The sequence below is a fragment of the Heloderma suspectum genome, chromosome 14 (genome assembly GCF_057233095.1).
Source record: "Heloderma suspectum isolate Gila_16-S chromosome 14, 16-S_ref, whole genome shotgun sequence".
Taxonomy (NCBI): Eukaryota; Metazoa; Chordata; class Lepidosauria; order Squamata; family Helodermatidae; genus Heloderma; species Heloderma suspectum.
The window spans coordinates 8956817-8970562 of NC_139471.1; the positions used below are offsets into that span (position 1 = coordinate 8956817).

Sequence of the window (13746 nt, forward strand, 5' to 3'; positions counted from 1 at the left end):
CACCACCGCCAGGGAGACAGCAGACAACAAAGTAGAAACACTGCTGTTTTTGACTCGCTTGCTGCCCTCTGGGCCAGGGGAAACGGGCAGCTGAACGGGCAATGGCGACCTTTGCAGCCTTGAGGACTAGTAACATGGGTCCTATCATGAACCAAGAACTACCCCCCCAACCCCAAACCTGAGAACCTCAGGAAGTTTAATTCTATACTTGATACCATATACTTCTATACTTCTGTGCTCCCTTGCACACAGACCCAAGAAACCACTGCTCGCGCAATTTTTCTTTGTAAGTTGAAATCAAGCCCGCCGAGCCTTGGAAGGCAAAGCGCATCTCTACTTCGCAATGAACAGGACAGAGTTCATTAGAAAATTCAGATGGAGGCAAATATGAGGTCTTCATCTGGTAGTCATCATCAGGGCTGTGAAGGCTGGTGGCTCCAATGCCCCTGGGGTGGGGAATCCTCCCTGGGTTTCAGTCAGAAGTTGGACAGCTTCTTTAGCTTGGGCTGCTTCTGACTGAAACCCAGAGTGGATTCCCCGCCCCACTGACAATGGAGCCACCAGCCTCCCCTGGATAGAAGAACTCCATGTCAGAATGCTCCTCTAAATAGGAAGCTCCCTGCATTTGGAAAGCTAGTGCCTCAGGAAGACATGGTCTAAGCCTACCTTCTCCGTGATGTGCTAGCTTTGCCAGAATAGGGCTTTTTGAGTACTTTTGCAAGTTTTCCCTAGGCTCCAAAAAGCCAGAACCCAAGAATTGGTTCTAATTCTCGGAATGGGATGTGGTATAGTCCTCTAGAGACCTTATTAGTTCAGAATGCAGATTGAGGAATTACATGTCCCAGTGACTGTCCATCTAAGTGGAAAACCAGCAGCTCAAGGAGAAGGCTAGGCTAGAAAAACACTTCTCCCAGACGCATTCAGCTTTCCACACACAGGGAGTTGTTGAAATCTGGTGGAGGACTTCAACATCCAATTCCTCCATCTGAATGTTCAATTACATTCCATCCAGTTAGTTAGTTAAACTGCCTTTTAGAAACCATACAGGCACAGAGATAACCAGCCCCAAATTTAAAGAGCAGCCAAAGAACACTTTTTTGAAGAAATGAACAAAAGAGAAGGTTAAAACTTTTATTTAACAAATTATATTAAGAATACAGACTAAATCCTCAGACACAAACTTCCCTTTGTAAAATACAAGGAAGGCAATGTAAAATAAATACGAAAGGATAATATTAATAGGATTAATGAACAAGTTAATCCACTTTCAATGTCCCATCACAAAAAATGCATAGCATCTTAAAACACACGCACACACACACTAACACAACACAACCAAAGATTCCCCAACTGCATAACAAAAGCATTTATTTTTGCCTGTATGATCTGACGGCTCAAAACGGTTGCTTTCACCAATGCATTTCACATTACATCATTTGGAAGTAGTCTTCCTCTGCCGATGGCAAAACACACCCACAGTTTAAAAGGAAAACATATAAACTTCATTCTGAATGGAAGGTTATTTCCTGCCTCTCTCAAATTGAAATTTCATTCGATGGGTGTGTATAAGCGCTACCAGAAGAAAGACATATTTACTCCACAGATTTGATCTGCTTTGAATCAGTTCATGTCAACTGATGCGCTTGGATATTTGCCACTGTTGGAGGGAAATGCTAGTGTGAATTGGGCTATGCGCACAGATAGCCAGGAGCCATTTCCACAATTGCAGACACCCTTTCTTCAGCCACCACGACCACAGGACTAGGTGCCACACTACCGATTGCCTGTGCAATCTGGACACACATTTCACCAAAGCTCAGCTACAGCAGCTGGAGTTTAAAGGAAACTCAACTGCATGAACAAACCCACCGTCTCCCCTTAATGGTGGTTGCTGGAACAACACACAGGAAGCACTTCGAAGGTCGGCAAGATGTGTGCATACACGCATTGGGAAACTAGGATTGGCACAGCCCACTGCATGTGTACATAGCACAAAAGACACATGTGTAATTGTTGCATGCAACAAGGTATACATAGCTTGTGTGCCTTTTCCTCTACAAAGTGCCATCTTTGTACAGACATTTGTCACATTTGAAAAGGACCCGACACTAGGGATGTCAGGGTAATACACAATGGAACCAAATGAGTTCGGATTCTCAGGAGTCCACCCTGTGGATGCCGCAGTGGACCAGCTTTTTCCTGTCAGGCAGATTCTCCGGACGTGTGGACCGCTTTTCTAAATTTCCCAAATTTTGTGCAAATTTCGTTGTAGAAAAAATATGCATTAAAAACACACACACACAAAACGGCCAAAAATGTGCATTTCCTCCATTGGCCAAAGCGCGAAAACGCACATTTCAAGGGAATGTGTGCATTTCCCCATGCGTGAATCTGTGCAACTGCGCATTTTTGCAGAGGCAAATTTGTGCCATTTCAGAAACAAAAAATTCCAATTCCGTCCATGGGTGGACAACGGAATGAAAGGCGCCCAACCATCTGCGAAACACAGACGGAACCCGACATGCTGGACTTTCAAAACACTTTGGAAAAGTTGTAGTGGTAACCACCACTAGGGGGAGACAAGAGCCAATGCGTGTGTTTCCTAGCAAACAGCAGTAGGGAAGGAATAGAACAGAAACTGTGTAGGCCTCAAAATCACCACTACAAAGGACGGGTGTGTGTGTGGGGTTCTGTACATGCTCATTGCAGGACCAGCCTGCCCTACAGGAAAATGTATGTCTGGAAGACCTCTGTCTGCAGAGACTTTCCCCAAGTTTGAGAGACAAGGGGTCAACTCTCAAATCATTGGCCTCACATCGATCCCACAGAAAATTATCTGGGCCAGGTTCCAACTTGAGGTGGTAAAACCTCTCTTTCTCACCTATACCACTTCTGACTGAGGTGGAGAGGCACGTGTGATTGAAATGCTTCCCTGTACAAAAAACCCCCCACACCACCCCCTCCAAACTAGCATGTCAGGGAGAAGGGGATTAGAATAGCCTTCTCCCTGATACATTAACTTTCTATGTGCAGGGTTGGCTTTTTTTTTTTTTTTTTGGTCATTGAGTTGTGTTTCTTGCTTTTCGTGCCACCACCTGTAGTCTGCATTTAGGGTTGCCAGTTACGGCTTGCCAAACAGCGGAAACACATCATGCACAAAAAAGGACAAAAGAGGACTCGTATTTGCATACATTTCTAGATGCCAATGTAGACATCGTGTCTAGAATTTCAATAGAAATTCGATCTCACATCATAGTGGCGTAGATGGTGACCAGGTGAGCCGTGTGTCTACTGCTGTCTGCTGTCCAGCTGTTGCTAACTGCATGGGCAACTTCAAGGCCCTTGATTACTCTCCCATCTTAGTGCTCATTACCTATAAACTGGAATTGGATGGGACAGCCCTTCAATTACAGAACACCTTCCAACAGAGAAGTGTCCTCTGTAAAGTAGGAAATATGGCCACCCTAGCATACATTTCAGGCATAGATATACTGCCTCATGAGGACTCTGCTGGCAGTCTTTGGGCGTAGAGGCAAAATAAGGCTGAGGAAAGGGGAATGGTGATGGTGGGGAAACTGTAAGGCAGGGGTACGCAACCTGGTGCCCTCCAGATGTTTGGGCTCCAATTCCCATAAGCCCTGGCCAACATGGCCAATGGTCCAGGATTGTGGGAACTGCAGTCCAAAAAAGATCCATAGAGTACCAGACTGCCTACCTCTGCTATAGGGGATCCAAAAGATCCAGTCTACCTCCAAGTAATGGACTGACCTTTTTTTTTTTTTTTTAATAAGACCCCAATTAAGCAAAGCCATGCTGAATTATTTCTCCCATTGCTTCTGAGTGAATAAAAACAGAAAACTTATAAAGTGGAGGTATGTAACGTGTGGCTCTCCAGATGTTTTGGCTCACAAATTCCATCAGCTCTAGCCAGCGTAACCAATGGTGACGGATGATGGGAGTTTTAGGCCAAAACATCTGGAGGACCACAACTTGCTCACCCTTGTTCTGAAGGAACCAGCACGAGGGTTTTTTTTGGGGAGGGGCATAGAAACCACTAGATGGGAGACAGAGCAACACAACATGGCGGCCTAGTGCCACTTTTAAAGGGGGAAGTGGGAGAATAGAGAGACCCAGGTTTCTCGGTGGGTCAAGTGAAGGCTTCACACAATCAGTTACGATGTAGGACTCATTTTCACAAAGGACGGATGGAGTGGTCAAACCCATGTCTAGGTTGTCCCCACTTCAGTCTGAAGAAGTGTGTCAGGGCGGGAGTGTCATGTGACCAGATGTTCCTCCATCCCCCTGTATAATTCCATTCCATCGACGCAGAGAGAAAACAAAAAAAGTTTGGGAAAGCAGTTTAGCTTAGTTTTCTCCTCAACATGCTACATTTCCTAGATTTCTAAACGTAGATTTAGAATCCGAGATATTGAAATGTAGGGTTTCTCCTGCCCACCTTATTGAGGGAACATTGCAGTATTTGAGCTTCCACAACCAATCTGCAGCGATACAACCCAGCCACAGGTTTATCCCCATTTCTGCTGTCGGGTGGACAAAGACGCAGACATATTACTCATGTGGTGTGGGAGACCATTCTACGTGGTGACATGAACTGGGCCTAAATCACTAGTGAATTTGGGCGACGTTTCCAAAAGGTGGTTTTAAACCCACTGCTTTGTGGGGCTAATATTTTATAGATTTTGGGGTGGGGGTGGGGGGTCTCCATTTTTTGACAGGTATTTTTCTGTTCACCATATGATGGATCCATGTGGAAATTGGACCTAACAAATGAGTTCAACATATACTAGGATCCCAACAAATAGCTGGTCCATTTTTTTTTTTTTAAATCTTAATGGTGATCGAGGACCTTTACGGGCCTTGTTTTGTGGGTCACATCATGGTAGGTTGCAAACAACCACATACAGGATGAAAAGATTACAGGGTTCCACCTTCCAAGGCATTTCAGAGTTCAGGAGATCACCTGGGTGTAGTTGGATCCTAGATTAATTAATGCTGCGTGATGGTTGTTTTTTGGCCTCTCAGACATCGATGTGGTCACATCCTAGGGCTTTCAGTGCTGTAACAACCAATGTCACTTTGAGAGAACTCATGGCTCTCCAGGAATATGGCTACATAGTTAGCACAGAACTGAGGAAGACAAACAATCAAACAATTCAACCGATAAAGACAAAAATCAGGATAAAGGAATACCTAAACTCACTGTCATTCTAGCTCTTCAAGAGTTTTCTGGGTTTCATTAAGCCACCCACCTCTGCTTTAAAAGAAAACTCAGATTCTATACAGTTAAGATACAGCAATATGAACCAATGGAAGAACCATTAAAAATGACTACTGGGAACAAGGAAGGGATGAAGTGTAAAGAAACGGATCTAGAAATGTGCTTCAGACCTGTCCATCAACTCACTCAGGGTGGAGAGAATTCTAGCAGGCTAAAGATACAATACTATACACACTTACCTGGAGGCAAGTCCTACTGAACCCAACAACCCTATTGAACTTACTTCTGGGTAGAGATGTGTAGGACTGAGCTGTTGGGCTGCAATTTATGCCTGCTTAACTGGGAGTAAGCTCCACTGATCTCAATGAGACTTACTTCTAAGCAGACATGTATAAGACTGCACTGTATACCTCCAAGTTTCAACCACCTCCATCATTACCATAATCCCAAATTTTAAAACAACCTCCCCAACTTGGTGCCCTCCCGATGTTTTGGACTTTACCTCCCATTAGCCCCAGCAGCATGGCCAATGGTCAGGGATGCTGGGAGTTGTACTCCAAACCATCTGGAAGGCCCCAGGTTGGGGAAGGGTATTTTTAAAACTGCCAAGCCCATATGGACCATCTTCAACTTCTCTACTGAATACTAAGACAGGAAGAAAGGTTGTCAAAACTGACAGGTAAAATGTAGAGCAAATCAACGAATTTGTGCAGGGCAAACCTGCACAGCTTTAATTAAGGGATCAGACATAATGTGCTGATGTATCCAACTCTGCAGTACACGTGGGCAGGGATTTTCTATCTCTTAGTTCCTCCTTGCCGGTCCATACAGGTGATAGGGACCAGTGTGGATGGTGAAATATGAGCAGGGAACCTCCTGCTCAGTGCGTGTGCTTGTGTGTGTGTGTGTGTGTGTGGTAGAAGATTACGGATTGTGTCCATGACAGCACTGAATCAGGAGCACGAGAGCAAGGCCTCGAAATTCCACCAGGAGAACCTGATGGAGCATATTCTGGACCGCACCCCTCCTTCTTCAACCATGCATGCACACACAGAAAAAAGGCACACCAATACTTAAGCCAGAATCTTGGAATACGTCTGTGGCAGACGACGACTCCCAATCTACCAACCTTTGAATACTGTACAAATACCACTCACATTACCCTCCACTTACATCTCCCCGCTACCAGTTGCTAGTGACCACACAATTGCCAGTTATAACACCCCCTGCAAGAGAAAGGATTTTTTCTTTTAAAGGGATAGCAGCAAGGACCATTGCACAGGGTCAGGAAGGAAACCAGGACCCGTGGGGAACAGAAATTCTCAGGGTATAATAGCAATTTTCTCAGCTCTTCGAAGAGAGGAACCTGCCTTATACAAGGTCCATCTAGCCCTGTATTGGCAGCAGCGCCAGCCGCCCATTACACTTTGCTGCCTGAAGCAAAGGTCAAGATGGCACCCCCTCCCATTCGATGTACAAAAGCCAACTGAATTGGCAGTTGAACCTTTCTTCAACACTGGTGATGGGACACCATCCTCCACTATATCTGAAGGCAGCAGGCCAACTTGGCGGGTACAGGGCAGATCACGTACTCCACAGTTCTCTCCTCCAAAACCATGTTGTCACTTCCCAGCACCTGCGGCCTAAAGAAACCGCCTCACTCTGCCTTATGGTAGGGCCGGCCCTGATTGGCAGGAGCTCTCTAGGCAGAGAAGGGTCTTCCCATCACCTGATCCTTTTAACGGGAGATCCCAAGGGACCTGCTGCATGCAAACCATAGGCTCTACTACTGAGCTGTTGTCCCTTCCCATCATAACCAAAACCAGAAACAGGGAATTGGCAGGTATATCTTTTGTCCTGGGACACTAGAGGCAATTTTTACAAGCCAGTGATGCAGACTGCGTGGACCCAGGAATGCAAACTGCACAGATACATTGAGGATCGTAGGGGTGGGATGAGTCACAGACGAACACCCAACCCTCTTCTGAGCTGCAGTAGCCTGAGTGAACAAGTTGGCTGGATTTTGCTGCACAGGATCAAGATAAACCTCCTGGAAATCCTTTCCTGCAGAATGCAATTCTAAATCTGGGTGGGGGGAGAAATGCGGGAAGGTCTCTGCACTGAGGACAGGACAAACAGGCCCTTTCCCCTTGCTACAGAGTTAACCATGCTAGCCAAAACAACCCACAAGATCAGCTGCCTTTTCATAACCATGACGATTGCATTTTAATACAGTTAGAGACAATCAGTATTTACACAGTACACAGTTGAACCTTTCCGCTTTGTTTTTGCAAGAGAAGAAATACAAAAAAAAAAATCAAATCATAATCCTGTCCTCCTTTGCTGCCGTAACATAGCATTTGTTCTCCAGCAGGGACTTACTAACAAAGCAGCACAAGAGATCACATAGGCTTTCCAAAATAACTTAAAATTTCAGTAAGACTCTGGCAACTCATGCACTTAGGGCTCAAAACAGAAGGGCTGGAGACACCCATCATGAGCAGGTTGGAGACTGAAGCTTAACGTTCTTGGACCGGCAAAACTGGACCAGCCTCATTGAGAATTGAAGTCTTTAGTTCCTTCTGCGAAGGCTTCCAGAGGCACACATGGTAGTTGCTCTCATCTTAAGCAACCAATTGGGGGTGCGGGGAGAGACACAAAGACTTAAGGGTCAGCCCCAGTAACTGGCATGTTCTGTTGGCTCTTTTGTGAGTTGCCATGTTCAAGTATTTCTAAGCAAAGAAAGGAACTTGGAACACCTTTCTAGGATTGCTGTATGGTTCGAATTCCGAGAGAGCAACAAGGAACATCTCCTGGGTTTCTAGGCAAATGCCTGGACCGTTTCCTCTCTGCTGAAAAAGGAGGTGCTTACAAAAAAAGTCTTGGAAACCGAGTATGCCATGGGGCGATCCCTGGATGAAATTGCTTTGCTAGTGGTGTTGGGTGAGTGGATCAGTCCGAGTGCAATTCCAAGCTTCTTCATGAGCCAAAAGGAAGTCCAGACCTCAAAAGGTCTTGAGCTGATCCCAGCCACAAATGATCAGTTGTGTGATTTTGATGGTGAAGGCAAAATGATCCGCTTTTTCTCCCACTTTATAAGCCAGTGTGGAGTGAAGCCACCACGGGTGATGGAAGAACATTCGCCCACTGAATGCATGATGCAGGGTTTTATCGCCTCTGCACAATCTGGACACCCCCACCCCCAAACTGTACAAGTTTAGGGCAGATGGTATGCTGTTATTTTGAAGATCAGTTCACCCACATGGGTGATAAGAGTGTGCATGGGTTGTGATTTTAACCCTTTCCCAAACAAGCCACTGCCAAGGAGGTGGGAATCTCTGTTAAAAGCCATGGACCAGGTGCCTGACGCTTCTTAGATGATGAAGGTGTCTCCATTAAACTTTAGAGACTGATTGGCAGAACAGGCTATGAGGAAATGAACACAAAAATAAAGAGGGGGTGGACAAAAACATCCATCAAGGTCTGTGTTAACTCAGTTACAGGTTAGAATGATCCCAGAGCAGTTTGGAGGGGTTAGGGCTGTTGAAGAAAGGGGTAACACAGTCCAAAATCTCCAAAACAACAGGTACATAAAAAAAGAGAAAGAGAACCTATCCAGTTATATCATACAAAGAGTGGTGATATGAGAGACAGAGAGAGAGAGAGAGAGAGAGAGAGAGAGAGAGAGAGAGTTGTCCCCCTTTGCTGTTAAGGGTTCCAGTAACACTGCTTGACAGGGGAAGGGGAAATTGGGAGAAGGTTACGTGTTGGGGAGGGGAAAGACTTCCCCTCTCAGTAGTACGTGTGCTTCATCTGCAAAGAGCCAAGGGAGTTCAGGATTGCGGTAGCTGCTGACTTCTAGTGGGGCTGGGCGGCAACCGGGCTGCAGCGCTCTGCTCCGTCCTGAAGCTGTAATCATACTGCAGGAAAAAGAAAGACACACTGACATATGCGATACAACTTGTATTTTCACTCTTTCATTAGGTCGTGAGCTTCTACTTAGGCTGTTTTACTCTAGCTGTTCCACAAGCATATCAGCAATAAACAAAGAAGTATTATCAATGGCTCTCTTTAGCAATATTATTATGTATTTTCTTCTTTTTGATGCCTTTATTTTTACTTAATTGCAAAATAAAACAAAAAAATCCTGACAAAAATGGGTGGGGGGGGGAAACACACAAAACAAAACCAGGAACTATGACACAAGATATAGGTCTTTAACTGTACCACAAACTAGCATGAATATAATTAGTGGGGCCACTTAAAAGAAAAAAAAAAGTCCTTAAACTGGATTCACAGGTAACATCCAAATTGTGCATCAGTGACAAGAACCAAGCAGTTCAGGTATGGGCTATCTGGTAATCCTAGCAGCCTCTTTTCCATTGATTATTTTGGTATAACAGAGCGGGAGAGAGAGAGAGAGAGAGGAGACAGAATCAGCTCAGAACAGTCACACTCCAGTGTGAACACGGAATGGAACTGGGGGCTGGGCTATGCAAATGAAGGGGTGGGGCTATGCAGATACGAACAGGCCGGATTCTCAATGCTTAAGTCACCAAGAGTAGAACATGTTGATTGACTTTACTGAAACAGATTTGCATCTCGCCTTTCCAACGTTTAGATCGTCAAGGCTGCTCACAAAAGATATTTGAACAAAATTGTGAGGACATGTATCCGTACGCCCGTTTTTTTTAAAAAAGAATTTGTACACTGCCCTTCATGGTAAGTATTTCCATAGAAGCTTTACAATACAAGATTTCTTTTTAAAAAACTATTCAAGACAAAAGAAGAGTAGGTAAAAGTGAGGATTCCAAAGGATAACTGTTTTGGTTTGCGCAGAGGTTCAAAAGTGCAAAATTAGGTAATTTCACATAACACTGTAAACTTAATTAATTTCTGCCCCATCCTATGACTTGTGGCCCTCCAGATTGCGGTTTACAACTTCCATCAGCCTTAGCCAGCATAGCCAATGGTGATGGATGATCGGAATTGTAGTCCAAAGCATCTGGATGACCTGTATGTTGCCTCCCCTGCTCTACGCCCTAGCCTTGCTTCTTTCCTTCCATCCCAAAGCTGTCTCCTTCGAGGCAGAAACCTGATTTGTATGCCCCTCAAGGGCAGAGACTTGCATTCACTTTATAAAGCCTTACGCACAGTGCCATAACAAGTCCGATAATACCCTGTCCCCTTTAACACATCAGGGTTCTTCTGGGTGGGGGGCATGATGGAGAATTCAGAGTTTGAAATCACATAGTTCCCCTAGATACCCCTCAAAGTCCCTGGCTCCTGCCAGCTGGGATTAAACTGGGAAAGCGCCCTGTAGATTAGACTGTTAAACATCACATTTGATGTTTAAACATTTAAACAAATTAAACATTTGGTCCAAAGCCAGCAAGGGGGTTCCAGGAACGTATGGCAATACTGCCATCTTGTGGCAAAATCACAGTGGCACACTAAAAATAAAAAAATCTTAAGAATGAACACATTTGCGAGACTGCTTCCATGAAGAATCTAAGAAACTGATATTCTGGAAGAGATAAAAGATTAATCAAGCCAAAGCACGTACTCCAACCATGGACAGTCTAATACTACTACAAATGATAATAATAATTTTACTTCTCAGTGTTCAAAATTCTTGTTGTTGTCGTTTATTCGGTCAGTCGCTTCCGACTCTTTGTGACTTCCTGGACCAGCCCACGCCAGAGCTTCCTGTCGGCTGTCACCACCCCCAGCTCCCCCAAGGTCGAGCCTGTCACCTCCAGAATAGCATCCATCCATCTTGCCCTTGGTCGGCCCCTCTTCCTTTGGCCTTAGCAATGCTCAACAGAACCCTGTAAGACAGGCCCAGTATCCTCACCTTACAGGAGTGCTCAGTGTTTTAGCCCCGTTCTACTCCAGGATACCACAACCAAGGAACCCCATAGCTCAATTGCCAAGGGGCCAAGGAAAGGTCATCCAATGTTACTCTCTGAAATCGGCCCCGCAGGAAGGACCGGAACCACCGTAACACAGGGCCTCTGATACCCATCCCATGGAGTCGATCCAGGAGGATACCATGGTCAATGGTATCAAAAGCAAATTAGAGGTCAAACAGAATTAACAGGGTTGCATTCCCCTTGTCCCTCTCTCAATAAAGGTCATCCATCAGGGCAACCAAGGCTGATTCAGTCCCGTAATCAGGATGAAACCCATTCCAAATCCCCCCTCCCCCAAGTTTTATCTTTCCCATCTGACAGAGGCTGTTCTAGGACTCTTGAGATCACCAGGTGAAGGTCTCAGGACAGTTTTTCTTTCTCTAGCTCTGGCTCTGAAGAACAATCTACCTTTGGAGGCCAGGTTCGAAGTGCAATGCAAGGGCTAGAAGGCAGGTACAAACCAACCAACCACACACCTTGCAGAAGCAGAGAGCCTCACCTGTAAGGATCCTCACCTGTAAGGATCCTCACCTGTAAGAATCAAGAGGCTGGCAACAGTCTGGCATTAGTTCACTAACCCACCAGGTTAAAGCAGGCACAGATTACATGAGTCTTGTCTGATTCCTGAACAGTTTGGGTTGCCTTGTCAAGGTTCCCAACATAGTATATTCCTCGGATAGGCAAACTACAGGCTTGCCAGATCTACTCCAGATGAGGGATGTTGGAGAAATCTGCAACGGAACCAAATGAGTTTGGATTTTGATGAATCCAGCTGGTGGTTTCTGAAGCGGACCACCTCTTCCCCTGTCCAGAGGATTTCGCTGGCCGTTTTTCCAACTTTCCTGGTTTTGTGCAAATTTCGTTGTAGAAAAATATGCAAAATATTAACAACCCCCCCCCCCCCACCACCACCACCAAAACTGTGTATTTCCCCCATAGGCTAAAGCATGACAAGGAGTATTTTGGGGAAATTTGTGCATTTTTGCAAGTGTGAATTTGTGCAAATTCAGGGGGGAAAATCGGAATCCGGCGATGGGCTGATGATACAAAAGGCACCTGACAATCTGTGAAACACAGATGGAATGGATTTTACGCAATCCATGCATCCCAAGAGAGAACGCTGAAAACTAGTTCACAGACAACTGCAGGGAATGCTGGGAGTTGTAGGGCTTTTCTCTGTCTAAACATGCATAGGATTACATCCTAAGTGGCATACCGAAAAGGGTAGGGAGCGTGGGTCCCACCTTGCCCAGCTCCCTTTAAGTCAAGGACTGCTCTCGGCAGAACCTTCTGCATTCTCAATAGGAACATAGGAAGCAACATAGGAAGCGGACATATACTTAGTCGGACCCTTGGTCCATATAGGCCAGTATTGTCGACCCCGACTGGCTGCGGCGGCTCTCCAGGGTTTCAGGCAGGACTTTTCCCAGGCCTTCCTGGAGATGGCAGGGATCGAACCTGGGGCCTTTTGCATGCAAAACAGAACACAAAACCCTGCCACTGGACTATGGCCCCTCCCTCAACCATTCACGTCATTCAGACGGCATGATGCCCCTCTTAAACCTGGCTGCCTGCTCCTGGACCCAGCATGAGCTCCTTGCCCCCCTTATCTCCACGGTTCTCCCCTGGTCTCTCCGCTCTTACGTCCCAATATGCCTCTTCCCATGTCCTTCCCTCCACCATCCTCCAGAGTTCTCCTCCCACCTTCAGATCTACTCTCATCCTTGCTGCCGCCTTATGCCCACTTGAACTGCCTCCCAAACTGCCCACTTTAAGGCAGGGAACCTTAAACGCCTTCACTGCTACATCTCCACAGCCTCCTCTCCTTCACAGCCCTTTCAATCCCCAGTTAACAAAATGTTTCTGTTCTTTTCGTTGCTTCGATCAAAATGTTATTTTTTAAACGACACACACACACAGAAAAATGCCGTGGACTTAATTCTCCCACCCCCACACTCAGCTGAAATCGAGGCTAAGCGCCTGCAGCTGCTTTCTCATATCCATCCCTGGTTTAGCTCATCGCCTTTCACTCTGGACATTTAAACTGTAAGCTCCCCGGGGCAGGGGCCATTTCTTCCGTTCTACATTCCTCTGTAAAGCCCCTGGTAGGCCAGGCAATCAGTGCACAGTGCTGTGCAAAATACAAGAATCAAAAGGCAGCTGCTCCCTGCACAATTTGGTACTCTTTTACGCAGAGATCATTTGGCCACAGAGTTCGGATGCAATGTTGCATCTCGGCGGGACTGAATGTCTGAACGGTCCAGTCATTTCTGGTGCAGCAGAGTTGCCTCGTCCGGCAGCCACATCTGGTGCTTTTAAGCCGCCTGTCTGAGCTGTGCACTGCACAGCTGCGAATGCCGCTTGATGGGATCCTTGGAAAACGCCGAAGAAGCCGAGCATGCGGGGCGCAAGTGAACGTTTGGAATGGAACAAACCTTGCTGGAAGAAATCTGGAGGAGACTGCCCAAGTCCGATTACAGTCACTCCACTGAACGTCTTCCTTGCCACAGGCAACGTTGCCAGCTGGCATGGAAGTCAGATCCGTCGGGCTCCTGGGGAATCAGATCCTGGCTTCATACGCGGGTTACTAAG

At 46.0% G+C, this 13746-nt stretch overlaps 1 protein-coding gene across 2 annotated transcripts in view; it reads right to left on the minus strand.

The window, feature by feature from the left end:
* Positions 1–3057: 3057 nt before the first annotated feature.
* The window catches only part of MVB12B (multivesicular body subunit 12B), a 117030-nt gene continuing 106341 nt past the window's right edge, over positions 3058–13746 (minus strand). The window contains exon 10 of one of the 2 annotated variants that reach the window (XM_084821336.1): positions 3058–9159. In XM_084821336.1, the coding sequence (XP_084677462.1) occupies positions 9073–9159 (87 nt within the window). In that variant the 3' untranslated portion in view covers positions 3058–9072. The remainder of the gene's footprint in view (positions 9160–13746) is intronic. The other variant, XM_084821335.1, reaches the window with a different exon arrangement.